The sequence below is a fragment of the Cricetulus griseus genome, chromosome 3 (assembly GCF_003668045.3).
Source record: "Cricetulus griseus strain 17A/GY chromosome 3, alternate assembly CriGri-PICRH-1.0, whole genome shotgun sequence".
In the NCBI taxonomy this organism is placed as follows: Eukaryota; Metazoa; Chordata; class Mammalia; order Rodentia; family Cricetidae; genus Cricetulus; species Cricetulus griseus.
In genome coordinates, this window is record NC_048596.1 from 236206744 (window position 1) to 236224733 (window position 17990).

General features: G+C 41.3%; 1 protein-coding gene across 3 annotated transcripts in view; it reads right to left on the minus strand.

Moving 5' to 3' along the window:
* Positions 1-17990, minus strand: part of Mtr (5-methyltetrahydrofolate-homocysteine methyltransferase) — a 96553-nt gene that overhangs the window by 36639 nt on the left and 41924 nt on the right. For all 3 annotated transcript variants that reach the window (XR_004769356.1, XM_027409452.2, XM_027409453.2), the window contains 6 exons: positions 13326-13466; positions 9699-9884; positions 4211-4390; positions 2936-3052; positions 2193-2333; positions 259-348 (listed from right to left, as the gene is read on the minus strand). Coding sequence is in view for 2 of the 3 variants with exons in the window: in XM_027409452.2 (XP_027265253.1) it covers positions 259-348; positions 2193-2333; positions 2936-3052; positions 4211-4390; positions 9699-9884; positions 13326-13466 (855 nt within the window). In the remaining variant the exon portion in view is untranslated. The remainder of the gene's footprint in view (positions 1-258; positions 349-2192; positions 2334-2935; positions 3053-4210; positions 4391-9698; positions 9885-13325; positions 13467-17990) is intronic.

Consider the following 17990-nt stretch of genomic DNA (forward strand, 5'->3'; position numbering starts at 1 on the left):
TTCTCTAGCTCAGAACTACTAACTGCCTCGGCAAGTCCTTGCTGTGTATGTGGACCTATCCTGTACACTGCAGCCAATAAGTTCCAGAGCATCTTCCACACCTATCTGTGAGAAATGTCAAAGGGCCCTGGGAAACAGACCCTGCAGGTTAAGGATCAATGATCCAAAGTCTAAGGCAGTGCCCCCTCTAACTGCTGTCAGCAATGGCACCAGGGAACCATGAGTCACCAGGCTTCCTGTACAGGCTCTAGGACTCACCTTCACGAGAGCATACTCAAGACGCTCTTCAATGGAACCATTCCTCCACTCATCTGTCTGGATGACTTTCTTCCCTCCTTTGCCATGAGTCTGAGTTAAAATTAAGACCATACAGTGAGTACAAATGATACACAGTGAATTATCTGCAGCAAATAAAAAAAAAAAAAATCAGTGCCTTATCCTTTCTTTAAGTTCCCAGACCCCAGGGTGTTCAACATGAATCAAGACTGAAGTAAATGTTGAGAAAGGAAAACAAAAAAAAGGAAAACAAAAAACCAACTTTTAAAATTTGAACTTTCAGTAGAGAAAGGGAATGGTTGTATATTTTCTTACCTAAAAATTAACAACTAACATTAAAATATTTCTAGAACATAAATGTTATTCTTTATCTAACACTCCAGCTCTCAGGAAGGATCAATACCACCCACACACTATCTCTGATAATCTGGGAGCCATGAGCAGTGGTGTCACATTCCTATAATCCCAGCACTTGGAAAGCTGAGGCAGGAGGATTGTGAGTTCCAGGCCAACATACACTACATAATGAAATCACATCTCAAAAAAATTAAAAGGCAATAAAGGATTGTGTGTTGATATATTGTTTATGATTTAACAAAGCTTGCCTGGGGATCAAACTACAAATCGAGCCACATTAGACAGCCACAGAAGCTGGGATGTGGTGGCACACACCTTTAATCCCAGGCCTCAGGAGACAGAGGCAGATGGATCTGTCTGAGTTCAAGAGACTGTGGCAGCATGCACAGGGTCTGCATACGGTCAAGCCAGATGGAGTACCAGTGCTGAGAGGAGGAATTGGACATAAGCTCCCCTTCTTAACCAAGAAGTTATCTTCAACTGACAATATTTGCAAAGGAGACTGCAATGAAGTCTCACTAGGTATATAAAACACACTTAAGAGTGGGCCCCATGACTGAAGTAGACTGTCAACACAAAATAAATGCAATGTTCTCTTTGTAGATTTTATTTTTGTATCATATTGCTTTGCTGGGCATTTTTTAATCTTACTAGTGGTCTTTTGCTTGTATATTATGGTTTCTGATATTGTGCTTCTATGAGTTGTGTGTGTGTGTGTATGTTTCTTGTATTCTTTTTTTTTTCTATTCTTTTTTTTTTATGTTTTCTAACAACAGAGAAAGAAAGCATAGAGTTGGATGGGTGAGAAGGTAGAAAGGATCTGAGGAGTTGAGGAAGGAGAAATCGTGATCAAAATATATTGTATGAAAAAATGTATTTTCAATAAGAAAATGTGTATGTGCACATAAGTGTATTCGTGTGTGTGTGTGTGTGTGTGTGTGTGTGTGTGTGTGTGTGTGTGTGTGTGTGTGTGTAAGAAATGACTATAGCTGTGTGTAAGAAATGACTATAGCTATAATGAAACCTTATCCTACAGTCATTACCTTCAGTGGTAAAACTGTAATTTTTATTTTCTTCTGATTACTACATCCTGTGAATTTTCTACAATTAACATGCGTTGCTTAATGTAAGAAATATATCAAGATGGACGTGATATCTTACACCTTTAAAACCCAGTACTCAGAAGGTACAGGCAGGAGGATATCTATGAGTTTGAGTCTAGCCTAGTCTACAAAGAATTTCAGAACAGCCAGGACTGTTACACAAAAGAAATCCTGTCTCAATCCCACCCTCCCCCCAAAAAACTCTCATTAAAATAATCAAATTTAGAAAAGTCTAAGTTCAAAATACTAAAGCAATCTATACAAGATCTACTTCTCCCTCCTCGCCTACCTGCAATACCTTCTCTAGAACACTATAAAAGCCATGACGACGATGATTAATGATCCAGAGATACAACTCTACATTTGTTCCCATTCTACAATAAAGATCCAGTAACTACCAATGAGTGATAAATGCTAAGGCAGGAAAAGAGACCCTTTGAGCACTTTTTCCCTTACCTGGGCATATCGTAAGAGTTTCTCAGTAGCCTCAGAGTCTTTGTTCCAGATGAGGTCTTCACAGAGCTGAAGAAGGTCCTTTTGGATATCATCATACACAGGGAGGTTGCCTGCATTGACTATCCCCATGTCCATACCAAACTAAGGGCAATACAAAAGAAAATGAGAATTTATACTGACATCCTAAATTGGGGATCAGAGAAAAATACTTTATGACATAGCTGGTCACTATTCAACTCTGCTGTAGTGTAAAAGCAGCCCTAAAAAAGACACAGAAGGGATGAGGGCTCTCTGCACTGAAGCTTCATTTGAAGACAGAAGCAGGCCAATTATCTGGCAGGGCTCAGTCTGTAAGCCTGCTGTAAGTCAAAGTATAGTGCCATTATTTTTGTTTTATTTCTTTGAAAAATTTGTGTTTACGATATATATGCATATATTTGTGCATGGGTACACACATACCATGGCACATGTATGGAGGTCAGAGGACAACTCTGGGTGTTGATTCTTGACTTTCATTTTGTTTCCTACAGGGATTGTTGTTCTCCACTGCACATGCCAGGCTAACTGGCTCAACAATCTTCCAAGTATTCTGTCTCCATCTCTCATTCTACAGTAGGAGTTACTACTACACTAAGATTCACACAGGCTGTGAAATTTCAACTCAAGTCCTCAGACTTGAACAGCAACACTTTATCCACAGAGCCATCTTCCCAACACCTAAGACAAGGATGGTTTCACCATACCTTGATTGCATGGTAAAGGAAAACACCGTGCATTGCTTCTCGAATGGCTTCCATCCCTCGGAAGGAGAAGGACAAGTTAGAAAGACCTCCACTTATTCTGACTCCTGGTAATGTTTCCTGGCAAAAGTGTAAAAGCATGAAAAGATTCGCTTATCTTGTTAAAAGCCACAATCAGTCATATCTTATAAGCTATGTACACAGGAGAAGTAAAAAGAAAGTTCAAAGTAACTCTGAGCTTATTACCAGGCAAAGAACGGTTTGCTACATCACTATCACGTACTCTGGTTCCTCTTATATAAGTCAACCTCTAATTCCAGTTCCAGGGAATCCAACACTCTTTGGCTTCCTTGGGCACTTGAATACACGTAGTACACAAAAACTCAAATAGGCACACATACATATACATAAATAAAAATGAATACATATTTAAAGATACTTTATTTGGTGTGTGCATCTTAATTATTAACACTGAATTTGTGGCCAGCAGCCCTGTGACTTATGTCTGAATAAGGCTTTCCAGCAAGCATTTTCTGCACTAAGCACACTAGGCACAGGTGTCTGCCCTTGTGACCATTAGAAAGCACTGCACCTAGACTGAAAGGCACTTTCAAGCAGGGAAATCACAAACAGAAACCAGAACAATATTAACGGGCACTGAACAGAACTAACAAGACACCTGTTTGCAAAGTAAGAGCTAAGTGTCTCCAAGGTCATCCTCATCTGAGGGTATAAGTCAAGCCTACACAAGGGCACATTCCCAGTTGACTACAAAAGCAGCTTGAGTACTGACTCAGGTTAAAACCAAATTTTAGAGTATATACTGGCAAGTGCAAAAATCAATGGATATAATGTAAACTGAACATGTATATAAGTAATAAAATTATTAGCAAAAACAATAATGAAGTCCCAGAACCATAGATTCCAGAATGAAAGTTACTTCATGAAATTAGGAATAAGGCACACACAGAAAAGGAGAGAAATATGGGGCAGTAGCCTCATGCCACTTCAGAAAAGTTAGTTCCTATACAGTTCATCACTACTTATCTACCATAGACTACAGATTATGTTTTATATATTCTCATATGTGTTACACACCACAATTAAAATAGTATTATACAAAAGACAAAAGTACCTACATTTTAAAAAACAATTTACTAAGGATAGGAACGTTACTATTCTCAGCAAATCAGTATGTGTTAGTTCTAAGCACGCATTAAACCAAGGTGATAAATTTGAGCTGTGACTTAGGTAAAGACAGCAAATACCCAGACTTACTTTAATGATTCTTGTTGCATGAATAAAATTGATAGCATACAAGTTATGTTCTTCCATTCCAGTACCAATGGTAAGAATGTTGGGGTCAAAGATGATGTCATTTGGATTGAAGCCCAGTTTTTCCACAAGTAAATGGTAGGCTCGGGTACACACACTGATTTTAACATCTGTTTCTGTTGCCTGAGAAACAAGCAGAAATGTCATTTACAATAGAAAAGCAAACTGTTATCTATGGAAACAGCATATGTCACTTATCAAAACCACTCAAAACTTCAATGATGGTATGTCTTTGAAACCAATGTCAAACCTCTAAACATTCATCAACTTGTCTCAGAAAAGAATCAGTTGAAGACTGCTCTCAATATAACAATTTTATTCCTTTTATTAAATTTCATTAATGATATATTAGCAAAGTGGCTTTCTAAAGATAGATGTGGTTTAAAAATCAAACTCCACTAAAGATAAAAACTAAGCAACTGAGCATCACACCTGTCATTCTGGCACTTGAGAGGGTGAGGCAGAACTGTGGCATGTAGGGGCCACCCTGAGTTACATGCATGAGTAACAAGTCACTGTGGGCTAACAATGGAAAAGAGTTCTTCAAAGTGTCCCATTTCTCCTGACCTGCCTCCAATGTGCCAATCACTCACACAAACAATACTGCTGTTGCTTTCTTGGTAATTCCTTCAAGGCAGAAACAAAGACATACCCACCTACCATAACACATGCTTGGCACCACATGCTCAAGTAGCAACTACAAGTTAGTGCTGGGCCTAACGGCACAAACCTTTCATTTCAGCACCTGGAAAGCAGAGACAAGTGGATCTTGGAGTTCAAGGCCAGTCTGATCTCATTAGGGACTCAAGGCCAGTCTCATTAGACCTTGTCTCAAATCAAGCCAAAAGCTAGAAAGATGGCTGACCAGTCAAGAGCACTTACTACTCTTCCAAAGAACCCAAATTTGGTCCGCAACACCATCAAGGCTCACCACTTGAATTCCAGAAGACCAGACTTCTTTCTTTTGGTCTGCAGATACTGTTTGCACATGGTATACATACATACACGCAAGCAACATTCGTACACATAAAATAGTCTTTTTTTAAAAACCTACAAATTATCGTCATCCTTCTAAGCAGGATCCTCAAAAGCAAAACACAGATTCTGGTAAGGCTCACCCTCCCTGCTCCTCCACCCACTACACTCAGTCAGGGCCTTGACCTCCACCACTATCCCACGATTTGCCCCCACTCCTCACTACTGCTTTAATGTTCCTAAAACCTGCCATGCTGTGGCTACCTCAGAGACTTTCCATTTCCATCTATTGCTGCCCAGCCCAGAACACACAAAACTGTACTTCATGGCTCACGGGTGTGAAGTCAGGTCTCCCTGCAGTCTCCCTCCAAATCAGCATACTACCACCCTTCCCACCTCTTGATAAAGTACTCCTCTCCTTGAGGCATCTCTTTCCAGATACCTTACTGCTCTTGGTTGTTTTATTACCTATTATCATCTCCACTCAGTCCCCAGAGTCCAGAGCAGGGCCTGTTATAGAGTATGTGCTCAATACCACATTGAAGGGATGAATCAGTGAATGGATGCTACTTTTACAAAGTGTTTCTCAGCTTTCTCAAGGAAGCTGATTTCAGATCAAACCTCCAAACAGCATGCCCATCAAATTACATTCAGAATTTCTGACTATTGTTAATCTAATGAGCTCTGGAGGTGATCAAAAGAAAAAACAGTAGTCCTTTCTCACTCACATTTTCCTATTTCATGGTACTTGTTACCCACTGTCATCTGCAGTTCAAAAATACTAAAGGGAAGACTCTAGAAATGAACACTTCCTGAGTTTTTAAGTCTATGCCACTCTGAAGAGTACGAAGGAACTTCACATCTTGAACTGTCCTGCTCCTTCCCACCTGGGATATGAGTCATTGTCTCACATCCACTCACTGACTACATGCTCACACGATCCTTTTTTCATTTATTTATTTTAAGAGAGACTCTTGGTTCTGTAGTCCCAGATAACTTGAAACTTGGTGTGTTACCCTAGAGCCCTCAAGATCCATATGCCTCTGCCCCTAAAGTGCTGGAAATAAAGGCTCCACCACATCTGGCACATGACCTTATTTTACTCAGCGGCTCCTGAGCACAGGATTGGCGATGCTGACAAGTGGGATAACCAATCAGAAGCTATAAAGCACTCTCTGTAAGTAAAATGTCAAAAGTACAGGAAGGTATTTTGTTTGTTTGTTTGTTTGTTTGTTTGTTTTTCACAGTAATGGTACCCTTAAACAGCTGAATCAGAATCTTGAGGCTGGCTCCAGCAATTCATGAGCTCCTAGTGATGTTAATGCCCAGCCAACACACTGAGATTAGACCCATTTTAGGTAGTTGCTGAAAATCCTACTCTGCAGTGTTGAAGAGTAAGTTGGATGAAGCAATATCACTTTCTAATAGGGGTAGGGGCAAAGAGACACGCTTAACTCTCATTCAGGTGGAGAAATGCTAGGAGTGTGCTAGAAGCTGGAGTACTGAGCTCAGGAAGTATGTCACCTACATGCTTTGCTCTTCTTCCTGTGTGATGGTAACACCGTAGGACTAGAAACTTGGGCTCTTCATATCCCTGCTGTGAAAAACAATCTCTGAAGTTCAGAGAAGGTCAGAACAAGAAGTGTGAGGTCAAGTCACCGTCTTCAAGCTAAAAGTCAACTGAAAACAAAAACCTCCAGACTTCAGTCTCCCAGAGACAGAATACATTTTAATAAACCTATTAAACTGCTCACAAAAATCTGAGATATTCAATTTGGAAACAGTATCAGTTTATCCAAATTCAATGACAGAATTAAAACAAACAACAACAAAAACCATAGCAACAGCTATGTAGTCAGCCTACTAAGTAGCCATCCAAAGTCCTGCCAGAAGACTCTTAAGAATTCTTCAAAAATTCAAATGACAGGGCTGGGTGCTTGCTTAGCATGTCCAAGACCCCAGATTTGATCCCACAACAAGAAAGGGAGGGAGAGAGGAAAAAGGAGAGGGGAAAACTCAAATGGCTTTCCATTTGATGTCTAGACCGATATTGCCCATCTGATATTGGAGACGCTAGCAGAATTAGAATGTAGGAGACCTTACAGAGTGTTAAGGAAAAACAATCACTGTGTACAGCATGGCTTAGCTTCTACACTATTCATTAGAGTATGTCCTGAAAAGAATCATGGTTAAAATGAATTACCCTGGGAGAAGGGGACAAGGGTAAAGCTGTGTGGACTAGGACAGAGGATAGTAGGAAAAACAACTAACTTATGTGCTGTGCCCACTGGGTATACAAACTAAGGTCCAATATAAGTTAATGATAACCATCTTTCATTGGTACTCTGGGAATTATTTTGATTGTTTTCAAGACGAAATGCATCTTGTAGAAAAATAGTAACATTTTGAGTAAAACAATTTTATTTCAAAAATACAAAAATATAGACATTATCACATATGGTCAATATGGCCCATGGCAGACTATCCCATCTTAGTTAACACCTAACAATTTTTTCTGTTTATACAGACTCATATGCATCCATATGAATGCTTCCTGAATAAAATTTAAAGCATGTCAATTACTTCTTCACATGGTTCCATCATCACATTCTTTTTTAACACTTCAAGTTATCTTATGTGCGTATACTAAGATCTAAGCATTCTTCAAGTAATGGATGGCTGTCAATTTCTGACTATTACAATACTACAACAGAAGTAAGCACATAGCCTTACACATACAACCAATCTTAAGATCTCAGGAGAGGTTTCACCATTAGCACTGGAATTTTTCCCACTTATCGATTTCCCACTGTCGATGAACTATCCCATGGACACTTACGTTCTTCTGAAACCTAGCTATATGACCTATAAAGAGCAGCACTGCAGGACCACTGCATATGTACCACCCAGGGAGCTATCATGGTATGTACAGCTTCCATGGCCTCAACCTGGCTCTGCAGCATGGGTGTGAGATGCCATTCATAAATCTTGTCATTTTTTTGTCTGATGAAAGAAAGTAATTACTGCTTCACTATTCCCTTAAGCATTAGGAATAGTGGTATCTTCTCACAGACTCACTGTCTATCTGTACTCTTATGTTAGTTGCCCATTCAATTCCTCTGTCCATTCTATTAGGGGCATTCTGTTCTCTGACATACAGAAACTACATTAACTTACTAATAGTACATCTTCTGCCACATAAAGTTTCACATTTCTATGTGAACAGATTCATCAATTTTCTTTTTCATATCTTGAGATCAGCAACAGCTTCTACATGAAAATTGTAATGATCTATATATTGTTCAGAATTCTTTTACATTTCAATCTTTAATTTTTTTTGTTTTGTTTTAGTATATAGTAAGATATGGAGCTAGTGCTGAGTGGTGGGATCTTTAAGAGGTGACTAGCAGGACAGGAAAGATGGTTCAGCAGTTAAGATCACTTGCTGCTCTTACAGATAACCTAGGTTTAGTTCCCAACATTCACACAGCAGCTCGCAACAATCATCCATAACTCTAGATCCAGGGGATCTAACGTCCTCTTACGACAACCATGAATACTAGACATGTATATGATGCAGGCATAATACTCATACACAAAATAAAATAAATTTAAAAGTGGGAGAAAAGTGACTAGGGCTTTTGTTTGAGGGCTCTTCCAAGACATTCCTTTGTTGTCATCAAAGGAATGGGCTCACTGCCAAAAAGTTGATTTGTTATAAAAGCAAGTCCCACCCTCTCTTGCTCTTCCTCACTTTTTCTCTGCCCCCTCACTAAGGGGCAAACTAGCCAAAAAGCTCTCATTTTTTTAGCCACCATATCTGTGAGCCAAGTAAATTTATAGTATTTAAAAATTACCAAGTTTGTGGTTGTGGTGGCTTGAATGAGAATAACCTCCACAGGCTCGTATGGTTAAATGCTTGGTCCCCAGGTGGAAGAAATGTTTGGGAAGAATTAGGAGGTGTGGCCTTGTTGAAGGAGGTGTGTCACCAAGTGTGGGCTTTTGAAAGATGGGCCTACCCTGTTGCCAGCCTCTTTCCCATGAAAGACATGAACTCCATCCAATGCTTTGCAATCATGAGCCCCAAACTAATTCTTTTTAAGCTGCTTTGTTCATGGTGGTTTTGCCATAACAACAGAAAAGTAACTAAGATATCTGTATTCCACTACAGCAGCACAAAATGAATTAAGTCAGGACTCTTTTTTTTTTTTCCTTCCAAATGCAAAACCAGCTGTCTGTCCCAGCAACTGAGTCCCAGCAACCTTCCCTGCTGATGTAAAGGATGCACAGCATCAAATTTTCAGGAGTCTATTATGAATGTAGGTGTAATTTGTGTGCACAGATAAGCATTTGTACGTGTTTGTGCATATATACATATAGCTATTGCAGACCTGGTTTTCTCCAACTGCTTTCTCCCCTGGGTGACAACAGTACCAGGCCAACAGAAACCACTTACCTGCCCTTCCTCATCAAAAGCCATAACCACCACAGCAGCTCCAAACTTCTTAATCTTCCTGGCCTTCTCCAAGAAGTCCTCCGCCCCCTCCTTCAGGCTGATGCTATTGACTATGCACTTCCCTTGGCAGCACTTCAGGCCAGCTTCAACCACAGCAAAATTAGAAGAGTCGATGCACAGTGGCACCTGAGACAGAAGGACAGAAAGACCACAGGTCGCGAGTCACCACAAGGCCCCTTTGAATGGTTCCAAAAAAACCTCTTTCTTTAGGGAATAAATAAATAAATCTGAGTTATTAAAAAAAAAAAAGATTTTAACATACTTACTTAAGCTTAAAGTTCAAATATTTAGAGTAAGATCACCTCACAAGAGAATTGTATACACGGGCCAGGATTTATAACTCAAAGGCAGGGAATCCAAGAGAACAGTTCATGGGCTTAGGCCTCGTGTGCATTTCCAAGCACTTAAGCCCTAATGCAAACACCTTCTCTGGTTTTCAAGCATTCTACCCAGACTCGTGGGTTGAGCCTCTTGATCTTTAGAAAGATCCCTCTGGCCAAGGTACTCAAATTAAATCTCCTCTTTATAAAAACAAACTTCTGAGCAGGAAGAAAATTATTAGGAAAAACAGATCTAACTGCCCCTCCCCAATAGTAATTGCTAGTAACCAAAACAAACAACTAAAATGAGCACTTGAGAGGCCATGGTCTAATCCAGCCTCTGCTCCAAAACAGGTGAAAAGAATGATTCATGGCCACAAATTAATAAATATGGCAGGATAGCTGACTTAGGACTATTATTTAGTCAAGTCAGTCAGTAACTGACTCTGTCCCTCTAAGGCAAACAGGTCCTTGGCTTCACCATGTTTAGCAAGATAAATGATTAAACAAATAAGGACAAAAGTACATGAAAGGCTAGAACACAGGACAACACAAACAGCAAAGAGGCTAGCGGTGGGTCTATCTCAGCAACAGTGTGTCTGACAAGTGAGGCCCTGGTTTTGCTTCCCAATACCACAAACACACAAAGGAAAAATTATTGTTTTAAAGGGGGAGTTGGGGAGGGAGGTTAGGAAAGTAGCATTGTTGGCAGAGCACTTGCAGAGGTCCTCAGTTCATAAACTGCTAACACAAGCCTAGTCCTAGCACTTGGAAGATATAGGTGGGACAACAAGAGGTTCAAGGTTATCCTCAACTACATAGTGATTTCCAGGCCAGTGTAGAATGTATTGAAAAACACAAGGACTCTTCCCATTTTGCTTTACTTAGCACACTAATAATAAAAAGGTTTACCCTAAAAAAGGGTTAAATGTAATAGCAGTAAGTACCAGACCAGTGTCTGAAAAAGCTGACAAATAATTTGGTTTTCCAACTCTACTGGTGAAAATGTACTACCCATACTGTCGGTCTTTAAATCAGTGTCTTGGGGTCTTACCAGGCTGGTCTCCAACTGTCATGTTCCTGCCTTAACCTCTCTGCTTAGCAGCTCATTTTTACATTCTATCCTAATGACTAAAATTTGGTCTCCAGTAAATTTTGTTCAGTTTTTTTGTCTGTTTGTTTTTGTTTTTCTAGACAAGGTTTTTCTGTGTGCTGTCCTGTAACTCACTTTGTAGATCAGATTGGCCTCAAACTCACAGAGATGAGCCTATCTCTACCTCCTGAGTGCTGGGATTAAAGGATGCCCAATGTCCAGTAAATTTAATAGTCCATTAAAACCAGGGAAGAAAGGTTGTTCAGTGCAGCAGTCAGAGCACCAAGTAACAAGTTCTTTGCAATGCATAAGGCCTTCACAGTTAACAAGAGACTCACCATCACAATTCATATACTGAGCACCGTGGGTCTCAACACCTCACCTTAGAGATGAGGAAGGGTGTGCTTGGCTCTAAAGAGACCCAGATTTCTTCCCCTCAGCTCTGATTCAGACTGACTCTGAACAGACCAGAGCTGCTCTGAACCTGATGGTCTCAAAAGATTTATTCATAGAAAACTGGAAGGGCTTTCAATAAGTTTTAACATGCAGATGGATGATAGGTAAATATAACTCAATGCTTAAAGCAGGCTTCTCATAAGTTCTTACTAAAGCCTAATTTAAAAAAAAAAAAAGGGCAGTTCAACCTAAAGATATGCAACTCTGGGAACAGTTTCTTTAAAACAAAAAACCCTTAGAAGTCCTTCAGGGCAGCTGGAGAGATGGCTCAGTGGTTAAGAGCACTGACTGTTCTTCCAGAGGTCCTGAGTTCAATTCCCGGCAACCACATTGTGGCTTACAACCACCTTGAGTGAGATCTGGTGCCCTCTGGCGTGCAGGCCGAAGACTGAATACTCAATAAATAGAAGAAGAAGAAGAAGAAGAAGAAGAAGAAGAAGAAGAAGAAGAAGAAGAAGAAGAAGAAGAAGAAGAAGAAGAAGAAGAAGAAGAAGAAGAAGAAGAAGAAGAAGAAGAAGAAGAAGAAGAAGAAGAAGAAGAAGAAGAAGAAGAAGAAGAAGAAGAAGAAGAAGAAGAAGAAGAAGAAGAAGAAGAAGAAGAAGAAGAAGAAGAAGAAGAAGAAGAAGAAGAAGAAGAAGAAGAAGAAGAAGAAGAAGAAGAAGAAGAAGAAGAAGAAGAAGAAGAAGAAGAAGAAGAAGAAGAAGAAGAAGAAGAAGAAGAAGAAGAAGAAGAAGAAGAAGAAGAAGAAGAAGAAGAAGAAAGTCGTCCTTCAAGGCATGGTGGTACACACCAGGGTGGATACAGCTGGAATTCAAGGTCAACCTTGGCTACATAATGAGTTTGAAGCCAACCATGGCTCCTACACTAGACAAACACACAAAAAAAGGTTTAGCTTGAACCCTCTAAAACATTCTAAGAGATTGATACAGCAGAGGCAGGCAGATCTTTGTGAGTTCTAGGTCAGCAAGGACTACACAGGAAGATCCTGCTCAAAAACAAGCAACATTTTTTATTATTATTTCTAAACGTATTTGTCTAGGGGTCTGTACACACAGATGCAGGTGTCTGTCTGGAGGTCTCTACACATAAATGCAGGTGTCCGTGGAGGCAGGAGGAATTGGATCCCCTGGAGCTGCTGTTAGTAGGCAGTTGTGAGCTGCCAGAAGTAAGTGCAGGAAATTGAACCCAGGTCCTCCACAGGAGCAGTACATGCTTTTAATTACTGAGGCATTTCTCCAACCCCAAACCAAAAAGAGTATAAACACTGATAGGCTACCTTGAGTTAATCCTGCTAGACATCACTGTCTTAATCTGATAGGACTAACAACAAGGTCTCTTCTAATGGTAAGGAAGCCCTCACTGAGCTCCACTTCCATAGTAGGAATAGAATGAGTGTGGTGCAACAGCTAAGTGCATCCCTCTGAGATACAACAGTCAACTCTCAGACTGCAGACAATGGACAAAACTCAGTTCTCTTGAAGCCTACTTCTCCAAGGTCTGTCAACAGCCAAGCCCAATCACTCTCTAAGATCTGCTGCAGGTGGAACAGACTATTTATTATAAGAAAACTCAGAATCAGAAACAACAAAATTGTCAATGTAGGAAAAGAGAAGTTCCTGAATGGACAGATAGACAAGGCTAAATAAATGAATGACAGTAACTGGGTAAACCCCTTTGATGATTATAAACTTGTACAACCTTGGCGATGTCAGGCTCAGAGGCAATAAAGTTGCAAAATCTGGTCATTGCACTGGGACCATCCAGCATGCCATCATCCATGTTGATATCCAGCACCTGAGCTCCCATTTCCACTTGTACTTTGGCAATGCTCAGGGCTTCCTAAAGGAAGAATGGGAGAAGCATGGTTAAGAGATGATGACTAGGAAGAGTGATTTTCCTCTCACACTCAGAGGTCCTTTGTTACTGAAATGGACATGTTGGCTCTCTAACTCTGGGCCTGTCCCTACTCCCCAACACTCACCCTATCCATACAGCATCTCACTGCTTGGAGTCCACCAAAGTAGCTTCCAACCATGAAGGATCTAAACTCCTGAGCCTCTAAGCCTACAACCCCCATCTCATTCAAATGTCTTTCTTGGTTGGCCCTTACTGGACACTCTACCCAACCAAGTGTCACCTCTGTGCCACAGATCACATAATATCATTGCTAGCAACCTAATCTCCTTTCCTCTCCACACTGTTTCAAACCTAGCTCAAGTTTAGCTTCTTGAAAGGTCTTTAGAGCAACCATCCAAACTCATTTACTCATTACTCCTTCAATGTTCCCCCACATAGATAAAGACTTTTGTAAGGATTTATTTTCATTATGCATATATATGTGTCTGTATGAGTATATGCCATATGCATAATAAAGGTGTCCACAGAAGCCAGCAGAGGGTGGTAAGATCCCCTGGAACAGGAGTACAGGGGGAAGTGAGGTAACTTTGTGGCCTATGTGGGTGCTGGGAACCAAATGGGCAGTCCTTTGCAAAACAGTACATACTCTTAGTTACTGAGCCATCTCTCTAGGCCCTCAATGGCATTTTCTAGTGTAACAGAGACACTTGTTTGAATCTGCAATATATACCTTTGTAGTCCAATAAATGAGCTAAGGAAAAATCAATAATAGATGCTGTAGCCTGATTTTTCTTTGCCTGCCCCCAAAGAAAACCACAGATGGAATTTTGTCATTCACTGTGATAAAACAGGGAGGAACAAATCTACACAGAAAAAAAGGATAACAAGAGCTCTACTACTGAACTACACTCCCAACCCAAAGGATCATAAAAAGTGCAAACTTCAAATGGTTTCCAGGCTGGGCATGGCAGTGCACACTTTTAATTCTAGCACTGGGGAGGCAGAGGCAAAGGTACATTTCTGAGTTTGAGACCAGCCAGGAATACACATTCAGACCCTGTTTAAAAATAGAATATCAGGTGGTAGCACACTCATGGCCCTAGATGAAATGAGTGAGGGGGGGAGAGGGAGAGTAGCAAAGCAGGGAGACTGAGCTGGGCTGCAGCTCAGTGGCTTATAGCGCTTGCTTAGCAAGCCTGCGAAACTGGGTTCCGCCCCTGGCACAGGGGAGAAGGGGGTGGTTTTTTGGTATCAGGGATGATTTAAATAGTATAAGGAATAAAAAAAAAAGGTGTGTTACAACCCCTGTTCTTGAAGGGCTTGTATCTAGTTGGAGACACACAATACTGTCATATTAAAAACAACACAAACAAGCACTGATAACAGTGTGGGGATCAAATACCAAGATTATCTGAATCAGAGATGAATGCTGACCAACTTTAACAAAAGTAGTGTATAGTGAGAGGGGAAGTCTTCATCCCACCAGTGGAGGAATAGAGGGGAGGAAGCAAAGAGGAGACAGAGGTTATCAACAGAGGCTCCAAAGACCTAGGAAACAGAAATGCCAGTATCTGACCTACTTCAGTCACAGAACAAGTGCTTGAAGGTAGAGTGCTCCCAAAATAGCTCAGGGTCATGGCGTCATTCCTTTAAGAGCAAGATATCAGATCTAACATTGCTCTATCAGTGCTATCTCTGCAAAGCACAGGACCTTGAAGGCCACTAAAGTAGGGGAAATCTAGATTCTATGAAGACTCATCTACTCATTCTGTGCTCCCCACCCCCACTTCAAATGCTTCTCCCTACAGGTCCCCCTGGCAGAGACCACAGGGCAGTTAAGTCCATGGGCTTCAAGACTTCCTTCTATCAAACCTGTGTAATAACAGACTAATAATTTTAACCTCTCCAACTCTCCATTATCACAGCTGTAGAAAGGTGAAAACAAGCAGTTTGGCTTCATGGGACTGTGCAAGTTTCCTGAGAACATAATGTGCTTAGCACAGTGACTGGGCACATGAGAAAATCTTAATATTATGTCTACCTGGGTACCTCCTCCTAAAGCAATCTCTGCCCACACTAATGAGGCCATCAAATCTCAAAGCTGAAATGGATATCCAGATGATAGGCAAAAGAATCAACATGCAAGTAGCTCCTCTGCCAACTGACAAACACCATCTGACTATTAAGGGACACAAGTACTTCAAAAGGTGCAAGCAAGAGCCAAGGCTTGATGGCAGAGCAACCCTCCAGAACGCTCAAACAGCAAATCAAGACGGTGAGGCTACAAGCACAGGTGGAGAGGACAGAATAACAGCCTCAAGAAGTTGAACAGCATCCTATTCCCTAGTCATCAAAAGTACTTTCAAGTCTGGAGGACAACCGTGATGGGAGTACATGGCAGCAATAACAGCAACAAGACAAAAGGGAAGAGCAGCAGGCAACCAACACCTGCAGTAAGAAAGACAACATGGGATGCGAGGAAACAGTAGTTAGCAATTCCAAAAGGATGATACATAAATGGGTTGCTTCTGCATGGCTAAAAACTAAATCTAAGCTGGGCATAGTGACCCACGTCTTTAATCCCAGCAAGTTGATCACTTTGAGTTCAAGGCCAGCCTGGTCTACATAGTGAGTTCCAGGGCAGCCAGAGCTACATAGTAAGACCCTGTCTTGAGGGGCAGGGCACCTAAATCTATAGGCTAGAAAGATGGCCCAAAGGGTAAGGGCACTTCATGCACGGGGGAAACTCATTGGATTTTCTGGGTGCTCGTTGGCTCTTCAGGTTCGTTTATCGTTGGGCGCCAGATATTGGATTAAGGTCTCTTTATTTCCAAGCACAGCCGGGTGAAACACAGGCCAGAGCTAGGTTAAGAACCCAGCCAGCGCGGCCAGAACAAAGAGAGAGCCCCGTCCCCACGTGCAGTCCCTTAAGAAGCCCCCTTTACGTCATCCCGGCTTTCCTTCACCCCGCCCTTATGGGCGAGTCCCCAGGTCCACCTGGTACCTGCCCCAGGACTATTGGGCGGGGCTAGGGTGACTCCCTACAGATACATATTGGGGTTCTCAAGCTTCAAGCTGAAGATCAGAAAAGCAAAACAGCCAAGCCACTACCTCTTACCACTACCTCGGCTGACAGGGCTGATCCTGGCTCCACCAAACCTCAGACTGCTGCCTCTCCTCAATGTGGTTGGAGAATCCTGAGGCTTCAATATCTTCCAAACCTCAATGTGGCTGGAGAATAAATGCCAGCTCTGAGACCTTGCTCCTGTCTTATAAAGCTCCCTAATGTTGGGATTAAAGGCATGTGATCCCAAGTGCTGGGATCAAAGGCATGAGCTCTGTTACTCTTCACTCTGTGTAGGCCATCTACCTCTGAGTCCTGGGATTAAAGCTGTATATCACCACTACCTGATCTCTATAGCTTGAGGCTGACTTTGCTTTCTGAATCCTCAGGCAAACTTTAATAAATTATAAATAATATATCACCACAAATTTTGTTTTGTTTTGAGACAGGATTTCTCTGTGTAGTCCTAACTGTCCTAGAACTCACTTTATAGACCAGGCTGGAATTCACCTGCCTCTGTCTCCCCGGTGCTGGGATTAAAGGCATCCACTACCACCAAAAAAACCTCAAACCATCTTCCTCTATTTCTATTTCATATTTGTAGAAAAGTAAAATCTATCCAGATGTCTTAGGCATGCTCATCTGCAGTATTACACAACTTATAAATACAGATTTCTCAAGGCAGGGGCTTTTCATTTTGTTCTGACCTATAGCTAACAGGATCAGCAATACCTTCCTCAATAAATATCTAATGTGTCAGATGAGTAAGAATTCTCTTTGGGAGGAGCAGAGATGACTCAGTAATTAAAAATACTCTTGTTGCCAAGCAGCGGTAGCACACAACTTTAATCCAGGCACTCAGGAGGCAGAGGCAGGTGGATCTCTATGAGTTTAAGGCCAGCCTGCCCTAATGAGTGAGTTCCAGGACAGCCAGGGCTACACAGATAAACCCTGTCCTGAAAAATAAAGTGAAAAAATAAAATACTTTTTGCTCTTCAGTTCCCAGCACCAACATGGAATTTCACAACCACCTATAACTCCATCTCCTGGGGATCCAATGTGCTCTTCTGGTCTCTGTGGGCACCAGGTACATACATGGTACACATACACTTATGTATGTGTACATTCATGCTCATATACATAATATATAATTTATATATTATGGGATTCTTTTTGGCTTTCACCTTCTGTAGAACAGCTTTTGAGAGGCCAAAATGGAGAGTATTCCCAAATATCCAACACTTAACAATCAACGACTAGATGCTGGATCCTTCCCAGTCATCTTACCCCATGCCCCATGTAATGCTTCCTGAGCAGTAACAACAGCAGCGGCTTCAAGTCTTCAAAGCCTCATGTCACAGCAGCCCCTCCCACTACCAGCTGCCATCAGCACCCGCACATACTTCCTAGCAGTTCTGCAGTAGCACCAACCACAACAAACA